Genomic DNA, 13,389 nt, shown 5'->3' with positions numbered 1-13,389 from the left:
AGGAGGGCTTACCGCGTACCCCCATGTTTTTCTCTGGGAGCATATGGCGTTTATCAGACCCAAAGACCACGTTAGCCGGTGGACTGAACCTATTGGTGCGCCTTTCCAATTACTGCTGTCTGTCACTACCTCTGGGGAAGAGGAACCGGAAGAATCCAGTTTACAGTAGGCTGTTACCGAGTTGGTGTGGATGCATCAATGAAGGAGAATGGGAACCAGCCGCTCCTAAAAGGGTTTTTTAATTTCTTCATAATTGTTAGCCAAAATTTAGTGTGTTAGAACTTAGTAACTCAGTACAATAACTTAGTTATTGTAGGAATTGTTACCTTTTTTTGAAGTTTAGGAAAAAGAAGTGTTACTAAAATCAGATTTTCCAAAGAACATAGTGGTCTGACCTTGCAAATTAAGAACTACCATTTGAAAGTCGTGTCTTCTTTCAGCCTGTAGAAAATGGTGAAGGAAACGACTTATTACGATGTTTTGGGGGTCAAACCCAATGCTACCCAAGAAGAACTAAAAAAGGCTTATAGGAAACTGGCTTTGAAGTACCATCCTGATAAGAATCCAAATGAAGGCGAAAAGGCAAGTACTATGTAGTACTCTTAAATGAATTTTCTGCGTTGAGTATAGTGTTTGTATTAGCACCTGAAATGGCTGTGTAATAACAGCGGCTATGCTTTCTAACGCCTTTTTTTAAAAATGAAATTTACTCTCCTTCCATCAAAACAGTTTAAACAGATTTCTCAAGCTTATGAAGTTCTCTCTGATGCCAAGAAAAGGGAATTGTATGACAAAGGAGGAGAACAGGCAATTAAGGAGGGTGGAGCAGGCGGAGGTTTTGGATCCCCCATGGATATCTTTGACATGTTTTTTGGAGGAGGAGGAAGGATGCAGAGAGAAAGGAGAGGTAAGAAAACCTAGTCTATATGCAACAAAAGTAACTCTTTGTCAGAAAAATTTTTGAGAATTCACGTGTTTTAAATTGTTCACATGAAAAGAAAATAGTTTTCACTGGCCGGGGAGATGGCTCAGTAGAATAAGCGTTTCCCTGGCAAGTGCAAGAGCCTCTTCCAAATAAATTGTTTGCATGTTATTATAATGTTGCAAGTTGATAGCCTTTGATTTAAAGTAGTTTTTCAAATGAGATTTGATGTGACTAAAAATTACTAACCAAGTGGTAACATGAGATACTGGGAAGCCTTTGCATGTCATTTTCATAGGTTAAGATAAATTAATTAAGGGGACAAAGCAGAGTAACAATTTTGAAAGCCTGGGAGGATGCTGGGATCAAACCGATATTCGATTTCATACCCTTGAAACCAGTGGTAGGTACAGTGGCATTTTTCAAAGTTACAGTTGAGAAACCTAAACGTTCTCAGTTTCATATAGCAAGCCTGAGTGGGGACTGAAAACAGACTTTATGCTTCCAAATACTGTTTAATCTTGATTTGGCATATATTCTTAAAATATATGCACTTAATATTTAGCAGAAAAGTGGCCTATAGCTATACAAATAATTGTCTGTAGGATAGTTTTTTCTTGTTTTGTTGGAGGAGCAGTTCTCAGGGATTGAACCTGGATCCTTGGCACTGAGCTGAGCTAGAATTGGATTCCCCTGCTTCAGGATTGGGCTTCCAGAGTGCTGGGATTATAGGCCTATGACACCACACCTGGCTGTATTCAGTTGGTTTTAAATATGTTCTCTTGTTTTTATTTCGAAAAATTTACTGGAAAGTGAGCAATCCGTATCACTTCTTTAGTAAATCGTTGCAGTGGTTTGTCATACAGAAAAATAGTTGTGATTTCCTTCTCAAATAAACAATTGACATAGTTTCATGTGGCTTAGTGAAACGTCATTTTTGGAAAATGTTTGTTGCAACTCTAGTAGCTTTATTTTTCTTTTCCACTGCTCTTCTTAAACTTATGGAGTATTTGTGGTGTAGTACCCAAAAATGGAGCTAGGAACAAGAGGCTGTACATTCATTTAGAAGTAAAAAAAAAAATTTTCATTCAGCAAGTTGTGTAGGAAAGAATTTGAGAACCTTTTTTATTTAAGCCTACGGTATTATTGTTTGGTGTATAAAGTCCTCCTGGAAAGAACTATAGTTAGAAACTTATTAACCATTGGTGAGTGACTTTGTATTCTCACTGTCCTTATGTGATCTTAGTCTTCTACTTCTTGGTGTGATACTGTATATAACATTCTTTTGTAGCTGCTGACATTTTGTAGCTCTTTAATTTACAGAAAGGAAAAAAAAAATACTGGTTGTAGTAGTAGCCAGTAGTTAATAATGCGTGACTAGTGGCTGCTATACTGCATAGAACAAATGAAACATTTTCATTACTGGGGAAAGTTGTACCAGGCATACAAAGAGTATGAGAAGTTTATTCTTTAAAATAACCAGTGCTGGGTTAAATGCTATGTCTGTTACATCAGGAAGAAGCACAAATTGATAATTTCAGTGGTGTCTCAATGTTTTTTCCCTAGCCAATCTTGATAAGTAGGAATTCATTGAGCTGAAGAATGTTGGATGAAGTAATCAACCATATTGTTCAATGTCATATTAAATGAAAGCTTTAAAGAACATACTGAGATAGAAATGCATGTCTGGATTACTATGAAATCTTTCTAAACAATATTCAGTGGTTTTGGAGCTAACATTGATTGTCATATTTCTAAAATGACCATATCTATATCCTTAGAGACACTGCTTAATCTGTAGCCTGGTTTTTTTCATTTGTAGTTTTGACAATAATGTCATAATGTGAACGTTCTATATGAGTGGCTAGTTAGCAGTTATGTTGCATAAAACTGAACTTCCATTCTTTACCAATTTATAAGTAAGATAGTTTCTTAGGTTTCTAATGAGTATTCTGTTGTAGGTAAAAATGTGGTGCATCAGCTCTCAGTTACCTTAGAAGATTTATATAATGGTGCCACAAGGAAATTGGCTCTGCAAAAGAATGTGATTTGTGACAAATGTGAAGGTAAAGTGTTTTAACATCTTACATAACTTGATAATAGCGCTTAGACTTTCTGCATAAAGTTGACAAATGTGCACTGCTTAAATCTTGCAGTGCAGGGGCTGGTGAGATGGCTCAGTGGTCTAAAGCACCTACTTAGAACAAGCTAAACTAAGCAAAGCACAGGGACCGCGGTTCAATCCCCCAGCACCACACATCAGCCAGCCCCGCCCCCTGGTGGGCTGAGCTGGCCACACACACAAAATAAACAAATAAATAAATAAATTTAAAAAAAAATCTTGCAGTGCAAATATAAAAGAGAAACAGCTGAACCTGTCACCTATAGCAATATTAGCAAAAGAACATGTAGTTCTGCATATATGTGCAGTTGGTAGGGATCAAACCAATTTTTTAGTAAATCATTTGTTGTAAAAATGTTTTCTAAAACACTAAACTGGAGTTGGTATAGTTCAGGAGCACAGTGCCTGCCTGGCAAGCACAGGGTCCTGAATTCACTTTCCAGTTCAGAAAATAATCTCTTAAAATAAAACTTTGACGAATGACGTGATTCTGAGAATTGGGCTATAGGTGCACATGCGTAAAATTCACAATTATAAAGTTGGGCATTGTGGTGCACACCTAACTTGGGAGGCTGGGGAAGGAATATCAGTAAGTTCAGGACACCCTGGGCTCATGTTCAAGGCCAGTCTGACCTAAATAGCAGTACCCTGTTTCAAGAAAACAGTTTTGGAATTCTGAAGTAACTGCTTTATCAAATGAAGTCTTGAGTTGTAGCTTTTTAGAGCACCTTTTCATGAGACTTTATTAAGAGCATATAATATTTAGGAATTGTCTTCCCAAAACACTGTTGTTATATATATGTGTATATTTTTTTAAAGAGTTAAAATTTCTGAATTTTGTTCAACTTACAATACCATATTTCCAAGAAAAATGAACCTTTGCAAAGACATTTAAATAAAATCATACTAAGATACACAAAAATGAAATTGTCCAAAACTTCTTGTAAAGAAAAAAATCATTAAAGCATATACATAAAAATATTAGCTATGGAAGAACAAAATTAAAGAACATCTTATTCCACATTAGAAAGAAAAAAAAAGGACCAAGTGTTTTAAGAAACTAAATTAAAGGACTGAAAGAAAAGATCTGTCCTCTTTGAATTTTATACTTAGCAGACATACCTTTGAAAACTGAAAGTAAGATTTTCTAGTTAATACAAACGTGAAATATTTTAGTACCACCAGAAGTAGCATATAGGAAATAACAAAGAGCATAATTCAAAAGGCAAGAGAAGTTGCAGTATGCTCCTGGATGAACAATAAAGAGCTCTCAATATATTGTTATTAATTTGATACATAATTTTTAACTGTTTAGGCCGAGGTGGTAAGAAAGGAGCTGTGGAGTGCTGTCCCAACTGCCGAGGTACTGGGATGCAAATAAGGATTCATCAGATAGGACCTGGAATGGTTCAGCAAATTCAGTCTGTGTGCATGGAGTGCCAGGGCCATGGAGAACGCATCAGCCCTAAAGACAGATGTAAGAGCTGCAACGGAAGGAAGATAGTTAGAGAAAAGAAGATTCTAGAAGTTCATATTGACAAAGGTGAGTTTTGATCCATTTCTCAATCTATAATGACATGGCAAGTTTATTAATACTACCTTTTGCAAATTTTTTAAAAAGTCCCTTTCATTAAGTATGTAAATAATCTCAGTGTTAAGTGAATCATGTTCATGGCATAAGTGGGCACTGTAAATGGACTCAGGGATAATGGGTGGAGTAGGAAGTTTGGGTGAAGAATGATCTCATTAAAATGTAAGTCTTGGGGGCCGGGGAGATGGCTCAGTGGAATAAGTGCTTCCCTGGCAAGCACAAGGACCTGAGCTCAATCCCCGGTTCTGGGGGAAAAAAAAAAAAAAAGTAAGTCTTCAGCTGATGAACGTGGTTGGGGGCTGATGATCGCTACTTTTTTTTTTTTTTTTCAAAACCAGGGATTGAACACAGGCCCTTGTGCTTGCCAGGGAAGCACTTCTACTGAGCCATCTCCCCAGTCCTGTTTGTTGTTTTATTGAGGCGGGTTTTATTATGTACAGGTTAGGCTGGCCTTGAGCTCACTGCAATCATGCCTCAGCTTCTTGAGTTCTGGGATTAAACCAAATGCCACCACACCTGGCTTTGAACATGTGTAAATGCGCTTAGTCATGTTTTCTGTCGATTTTTACCCAGTCTTTAAACTCATGTAATCCTCCTACCTTGGCTACCGGAGTACCTGGTATTACAGAGGTGTCAGGTGTGCATGGTTGGATCAAATGGATCAAAACTCACCTTTGTCAATATGAACTTCTAGAATCTTCTAACCATCCCTTATCTGGTTTTGCAGAGGTGATTTGTTTCGCTTTGTTTTTTCTGTTTGAGACAAAGTCTCATGTTGCCCCAGCTGTCCTTGAACTCCTGGACTCAACCCATCCCCCTACATCAGTCTTTTGAGTAGTTGAGGCCTACAGGCATATGCCACCATGACCAATAAAATGTTCTTATTGTTTAAGACTGTACTTATTTTTCTCTTTAAATTTTGTTATAGACTTGTCAGTTTATATATTTGCTGTAGGTTGACTTTTCATATTGTATTTTTTTCTTAATTTTGCCAATTTATAAAAATTTTAGGGGGCCTGCCCCTTAACTCAGTTCTTTAAGTGGCTGCTTCAACAAAGCTGTCAGGCTCAGGTTGCTGTGGTTCTATCCCCACAACTCAAGCCAGCCAAACCTGCCCTGAAGGCATTCAGCGCTAAAAAAAAAAAAGTTTTAAAAGTGTATTAAAAGGGCCAGGGATATAGCTCAGCAGCACAAGGTCCTGAGTTCTATTCTCAATACCCAAAAAAATTCATATAGCAGTGCATGTTCATTATAGAAATGCACCAGGCTGGGGAGAGGGTTCAGTGGTATAAGCACTTCCCTGACAAGCACGAGGGTCTGAGTTCAATCCCCAGTTCTGCAAAAAAAAAAAGAAATGCATGTAACCCCAGAGAAAAAATGAAAATCTAGTTCTGTAAAACGGTGGGCTTGATAATTTCTTTTAGTTGTAGCTATTTAAACAAAATGTGCTACACTATTACTGTTAATGTCTTTTCCAGATTAATAAGCATTTGCATTATGTAGCTGCAGTTGTAAAACTGGTACTCCATTTCCATGGGTTTCATATCTGTAAGTTAAAAATATACGGAAATTGTGTCTGTATTAAACTCACAGAAGGGCCATGTATACAGCTCAGGGCTCAACCACCTGCTTGGCAAGCGCAAGGTCCTGAGTTCAATTCCCAGTCCCTTCCCCTCCCCACAAAAAAATACTGTTTATAGTCACAGAACTTTTTTTTTTTGTTATTCCTAAAAATACCTCTTTGTATAGCAATTTTGTTAAGTGTTACATGTAATTAGGAGATTTTGGTATTTGGGGCAGATGCTGGACCAATCCCCTAATGATACAAAAGAATTGACTGTTCTGCTATGTGAATTATAATACTGCCCTTCCATACCCCAATGCCATATAAAGGGGGAAAAATATTTCTTAGCCAGTTTATTTTTATAAATTTTTCTCTTTTCCTTTAATTAGAATATGATAAGCAGGCCCTGTATTTTGAGTTTTCCTAAGACATCCCTTCTTGCCAACAAAAGCATGTAGTTAGGATGTTGAGTGCAAATGAAGCCATTTATGCTTGGCTGTAATAGGAATATGGAACAATTGTGAATGCCTGGCTGAGCTTTAATGGCTTTACTACTGTGACAAGATAATTACTTTGCCTCACACAGTTTGAACAGTGTTAATCATTGTATGATACTGACTAGTTTTATGTTTTTAATGAAATACTGGATTTGTGGATATGTTGGGTTTTTCTTAAATAATTGGCAGGGGCCATTAGAATGGAGTTGTAATACAAAAAGTATTAATGAGCCAGGCCTGGTGGTGCACACTTGTAATCCCAGCACTCAGGAGGGTACAGCAGAAGTATCTTGAGTTCAAGGCCAACAAGGGCTACAAGGTGAGTTTGAGGCCAACCTGAAATGCAAAGCAGAACCCTGTCTCAGAAAGACAAAGTATTAATCATGAGTTAACCTCCAACTCTAGATTGATGGATATAGGAACTCATTGTAAGAGATAGGGCATGTATAGCTTAGTGAGAGAGCACTTGCTTTGCATGTGCAAGGCCTGGCTTTAGTCACCAGTACCAGCCCCAAAGAGCAGCAACTTTCCTTGAACTGTTAACTTGGGTTTAATGTTTCCCATTCTAAAAGATGAAACAAAATGGTTTAGGTTAAGGTAGTGTCAGTGATCAGTGGTTGAGAAAATAAGAGAAATAGTTGCAGTTATAATTTGTAAAGGCAGGTATTCTTATGTAAGTTATATTTAATAAAAAGTTGTTCAACCCCTTACTGAATCCAAGTATGTGAGGCAGACTTTTAAATAATTTTTTTTATTTATTTTAAGTGTTTTCCTTAGTGGAAAATACTGCCAAGTTTGGTGGTGGATGGTGGATACCTGTAATTGCAGCAGTCAGAATGCTGAGGCAGGAGGGTCACTGCAGGTTCAAAGCCAGCCTGAGCTACATAGTTTAAAACCAGCCTGAATGACATAGTGAGACCCTGTCTCAAACAAACCAAAGAAAAAGTACTACTCCCTGTGTTTTTGATATTGACTGCATGAGCTAAGGGAATATCCAGCAGTACACCTATTTCACAATAAAGAGACTATTATTTTGGTTGATTTGTTTGCTTGCTTGCTTGTTTTGTCATACTTGGAGTGGTCCCAGTGCTCTCCCACAGAGCTACAGCCCACAACTAGATTATAAATTTGTGTGTGGAGGGGTACCTCATATGTCTAGTCTATTTTTTTAAATTAGTACATGTATGCAGTACATAATGAACGCATTTATTATAGGGGATGGTGCATAGCACATCCTAATTCATTTAGCACCTTCCCTTCTCCCCTCCCATTTCTTGATAAGGTGGATTTTTAAATTTTTAGTGTACATAATAATTTTTTTTTTTTTTTTACAGTCTCCATATGCATTTTGGGCTGGCCTTGAGCTCACTTTGTTTGTAGCTCAGGCAGTCTTGAATTCACAATTCTGCCTCAGCTTCCCGAGTGCAGGCATGCATCGCTGCACCCAGCCTGCACTGCTTTCTTATACTAATAATACAGTAGTGAAGAAAGTTTTTGTACACTAGGCTTAGTGGAAGTAATGTACAGATTCTTAACTAATACAATTGAAACTGCTAACATTTACTGGTTATGTTTGCAAGTAACTGATTTGGTGTCAATGTAGACATTTTTATTCTCTCAGCAGCTCTAATGAGGTAGGTCTCTGTGGGGAAGTTGAAACTTAGGAAGATTATCCATCTTCCTTCCCAGGAATAATCAAGCCAGCTCTGAAATTTGAAGCCTTGTCTGCTTCTAGAATTTGTGATAGCTTTCTTCAGTAGCAGACTAGAGTAAACTAATTAAATGGGCTTTCTTAGTAATTTCTGTGGTATTAGCATCCCCAAAGACAGCAACAATTTACTTTGCATGCTCAAACATCCAGGTATTACAGTAGATGTTGTGATCCTGACTATTACTGGATGTTCAGTGAGTACAAAATTAATCTTTTGTTTTTAGGCATGAAAGATGGCCAGAAGATAACGTTCCATGGTGAAGGAGACCAAGAACCAGGGCTGGAGCCAGGAGATATTATCATTGTGTTAGATCAGAAGGACCATGCTGTTTTTACTCGGTAAAGATTTAACCATTCAGATTAACCCTTTGCATATCTGGTAGTTTTGATTTAAATGAGGTTTCTGTTATTAGAATATTTCCAGAAATATCTAGAAAAGTACAGTAAAAAAATTAGCTATGTGTCTTGTTAAAAGTTTATGTTATCTAATCTGGTACTTGAAAAAAGTGTTTCAATTGGAAGATGTTTTATGTGAGCATAACTATAGTAATAGTTGGTTATGGGGAACATGCCCAGCCGTATTTTTGCTTTTAACTTTATCATTAATTCACAGTAAATACTGCCTTGTTTTATTATTTTACTGTATTTCTTTGGTTGAATTGGTTTTTGTGGGGGTTTTTTTTTGAGGGGGGGGTTATTTTTTGGCTTTGATGCTGAGGATCGAACCCAGGGCTTCAGCTTGCTAGGCAAGCATTCTACTGCTGAGCCAAATCCCTAACCCCTGTGTAGTTTTCAAACAAATTTTTAGTCCTGAATTTGTGATGAATTGAGCTGCTTTTAAGTATCCAGAACCAAATTGGGACTTGATATAAACTATATGTGTTAATTTGTTGTAAATATTTAATATCAATGATGAACTTAAAAGTCACAGTGGACCCTTAATGTATTAACTCAATTCATTTCTAAAGGCTGATTGTAAACCAGGTTATCATTTGAAGGCTCAGGCTTCTCCGATTTTTGAAATGTCAGATTCAACTTGGGACCTTGCACTTGCCAGGCAGGCACTTACGCTACTAAGCTATGTCCCTGACCTTCTCAGGCTCCTCTCTACAGCCTTCAAAGTATCTCTCTTGTATATAGCAGATCTTGGTATTAGGGAAACACTGGCCCAGGATTTCTCAACCCCATATAGGAAAGGATGTTGCCATATTCTACCAGTCTTCAATGGTCAAATCTCTGTGAGACCATCTGGAAGCACGAGGAGCCAGCATTCAAGTCATTTGGAATTTTGGTTGTAGGGTAAAACTAAAATGACGGTCACAACCCATGTTTACCTGTCAGGCCAGTCATAACCCAAGGGTCTGCTATATAAGAAAGCTGATAGGTCGGAGAGATGGCTCAGTGGAATAAGCACTTCCCTGGTAAGCAAGCACAAGGGCCTGAGTTCAGTCCCCAGTTCCACGAAAAAAGAATTAAAAAGCTGATAATCCAGCACTTAGGAGATTGAGTCTAGGGACTACAAAAGAGAGCACAAGGACAGCCCGAATTGCATAGAGACCCTGTCTCGAAAAAAAAAAAAAAGAAAGCTGATTAGTAGTATGTTGACTATGTCCATGGCTAAGGTATGTTTGGAGAAAACATTTAGAAAAAACTGGTTTGAAATTAATCATATTGGCATATTTTATAGATAGCTTTTTTTAAAATGAGAACCACTATTACAGTGTTCTCATTGAGATTAACATATAAGAGTATTTCCAAGATGATGATCTACCTAAACAAAGATGTTAATGTTAATTAGGGAAAATGAGAGTGTGAGGGAAAAGGTAGGATATTGCATATGTAAAAAAAAATTGTGTTCATTCAGTATCCTAGACACTTAAATATTTCATAACATTGTTTCTGTTCTTTAAAATTGATCAGTATCCGCATTATTTAATTTTAAATAGCCTAAATAATTGAAAACCCAGCCTGGATCTTAGAGTTTACTTACCAATGATCTTTGTTCAATATGTGTTTGCTTTTTTCATCAATTTGTGAAAATCTACACCTTCTGTATCCCCACCCCTTCCTTCTTGGTAATGGATATTGAGCCCAGGTGGTCACATGTTCAAGGCATGTGCTCTACTACTTAGCTACACTCCCAGCCCTTGTTAAATTTTTGCCTAGGCTGGCCTTGAATTTGTGATTCTCTCAGCCTCCTAAGTAGCTGGGATTACAGACATGCACCGCCATGTGGAGAAGTAAAAAGGATTAAGATGTAGCACCTCCATGTACCAGCTGAGAACATGTCACAAACATGTACTAATAAAAATTCCAGAGTTAACAGAATCTTGGCTGCAGAGATAGCTTAAGCTTAGCCTTCTAAGCAAACCCAAGGACCCAGGTTCAATCCCTGCAACTATTTGCTGTGCCTGCCCCACCCCAGGTATACCAAGACCAGTCAGGCACACCTGTAATCTCAGCGTCCGGGAGGCTGAAACAGGAGAATCACTGTAAGTACGAGCTGCATAGTGAGACCCAATACCAAGTACTTTTTTTTTTTTTTGAGGAACCAAGGGTTGAACTCAGGCCCTTGTGCTTGCCAGGGAAGCACTTATTCTACTGAGCCATCTCCCTGGCCCAAGTACATTTTTTTTAAAAAAGTAAAATTAACAGAATTATGAAAAGTCAGTTTCAGTTCTTTAAGTCCTCAAAAAAATGAGAGCCAGATTTACAGTTACTAATGAAACAATTCAGGAATGGTAAGTATTAATAGAGGTTGCCTAAAATGTATGGGAGAAGTTTGAAGTCTTGTCCAAGAAATGGGCTGGCAGGTTCCAAATAATGTGTCTTCACAGTTCTTGGCTGTAATTGATTTGATTTTATTTTTTAATGGGAAAAAAAAAGTCTATGAAAAGCATCTTGCTGTTGTTAAAAAAGAAAACAATTTCCCACGGTGGTACTTAGAATCATTGGTGGTTTGGAAGTGGTAAATATGTGCCATATTTGTATTGATACAGGCGAGGAGAAGATCTTTTCATGTGTATGGATATACAGCTGGTTGAAGCACTGTGTGGCTTCCAAAAGCCAATATCCACTCTTGATAACCGAACGATAGTCATCACCTCTCATCCAGGTAGAGTATGTAGATGAGCTTCTTTGTTCTGGTGTTTTCCTCATCTGTAACTAAACAGAAGCACTGGGGGGAAAAATGGTTTTTGTTTGTTTTTTGTTTTTTGTTTTTTTTTGTTTTCCTCCCCTTCTCTGTTACATATCCTTTCCTGGACTAAGATAGGGTCATATGGTCTTAGCTCTTTAGCAGCTGCTGGGAAATTTATAAATGGAGGCATTAGGATTGTTTTGCCACATGAAATTATTCTTATCAGATAGGGCATTGTGGGCCAGGGAGAAGACTCAGTAGAATAAGCACTTGCCTAGCAAGCTCAAGGGCCGGAGTTCAATCCCTGGTTCCACCAAAACAAAACAAAACAAACAGGGCATTGTTTTTTGTTTTATTTTCATTGTTGTTGAAATTGTTTTCATTGTCCTGTAAAAGTGTGACCTTAAGAACTTGGCTTCAATGTTTTTAGGTCAGATTGTCAAGCATGGAGACATCAAGTGTGTGCTAAATGAAGGCATGCCAATTTATCGTAGACCATATGAAAAGGGTCGTCTAATCATTGAATTTAAGGTGAGCTGTGAAATACTCAAGGATGGCTGAGAATTGTTCACTTACCAAAATCTAATAAAAATTATATTAAGACTTGAGTTCATTGCAAGTAGATACTTCATTGAAAGACTAATTGGGGCTTGGGATGTAGCTTAGTCTTAGTTGACTAGCATATGTAAGAACCTGGTGATCCCCAAAATTATTGGGAGGGGCCCTTTAATACTAGTAGCATCTTGGAGGGCATAGTGGCATATACCTGTAATCCTGGCACTTGGGAGACTGAGGCAGTATCACTATGAATTTTAGGCCAGTCTGCACTACAGCGGAAGACCTGTCTGAAAAGAGGAAAAAGCTAGTATTTTAGAGTTTAGTAGAAGCATTTTTTTTACAATTGGTAGATGTTTTTAATGAAGTACTGTGATGCTTGGTTAATTAATAGAATTGTCCATAAGCATTTTCCCCACAATTTTAAGTTGGCCTTTCACCCACAGACATGTTAAACTGGGCATGGTAGCACACCATTACTCAGCACTCAGGCTGAGGCAAGAGGGTCATTGCAAGTTTGAGACCAGCCTGGGCTACAAAGTAAGCTCAAGGCCAGCCTGAACTGCATAAGAAGACCCTGACTCAAAAAGACCAAAAAAATAGTGTTGATTAAAGTGTCTTTGGGTTAGGACACTTTTTACTCTGGATGGCCTTAAGTTTTAACAATTAGACCATTTTAATTCTTCCATCTGCTGTGTAAAGCAATGCTTGAATCTGTTGTTTTGCTTTTGCCTTTTGTAGGACAGGGAATTAAACCCAGGGAGTGCTTTGTTCTCAGCTATGCGTCTTCTCTCACCAGTTTTTTTTTATCTTGAGATGATCTCTCAAAGTTGCCCCACCCTGCCTCAAACTTGTGATCTGCTTCAGCCTCATATCTGGGGTTTTAGATCTTTATCACCACACCCAGCTTTGAATTAAGTTTGTCTTAAAGCTATTTTCATAATCTTAGGCACTGCCCTTTAAAGCAAGCATTCTAACTTGGAATTAGTACACATTTACCTGTACCTTGTTTATGGTTACGTGTGTTTTTATGGGGAAATATTTTCATGATACTTTCAAAGACAGGACACTAGTAATGAAATAAAATTTTAACAGAAATTTCTTCTTATAGGTAAACTTTCCTGAAAATGGCTTTCTCTCTCCTGATAAACTCTCATTTCTGGAGAAACTCTTACCTGAGAGGAAGGAAGTAGAAGAGACCGATGAAATGGATCAGGTAGAACTGGTGGACTTTGATCCAAATCAGGAAAGACGACGCCATTATAATGGAGAAGCCTATGAGGATGAC

At 37.8% G+C, this 13,389-nt stretch overlaps 1 protein-coding gene across 1 annotated transcript; it reads left to right on the top strand.

Moving 5' to 3' along the window:
• Positions 1-418: 418 nt before the first annotated feature.
• Dnaja1 (DnaJ heat shock protein family (Hsp40) member A1) lies at positions 419-13,389 on the top strand (the record flags this gene model as incomplete). Its single annotated transcript, XM_004632015.2, has 8 exons — positions 419-582; positions 730-907; positions 2,884-2,988; positions 4,360-4,587; positions 8,632-8,746; positions 11,407-11,522; positions 11,977-12,077; positions 13,213-13,389. Coding segments are annotated over exons 1-8 (1,152 nt in total), but the record flags the coding sequence as incomplete, so codon positions are not given.

This window comes from Octodon degus, unplaced genomic scaffold (genome assembly GCF_000260255.1).
Source record: "Octodon degus isolate 3935 unplaced genomic scaffold, OctDeg1.0 scaffold00045, whole genome shotgun sequence".
Classification (NCBI taxonomy): domain Eukaryota; kingdom Metazoa; phylum Chordata; class Mammalia; order Rodentia; family Octodontidae; genus Octodon; species Octodon degus.
The sequence above is the reverse complement of the archived record's forward strand: the minus strand, read 5'-3'. Positions and strand labels throughout refer to the sequence as shown.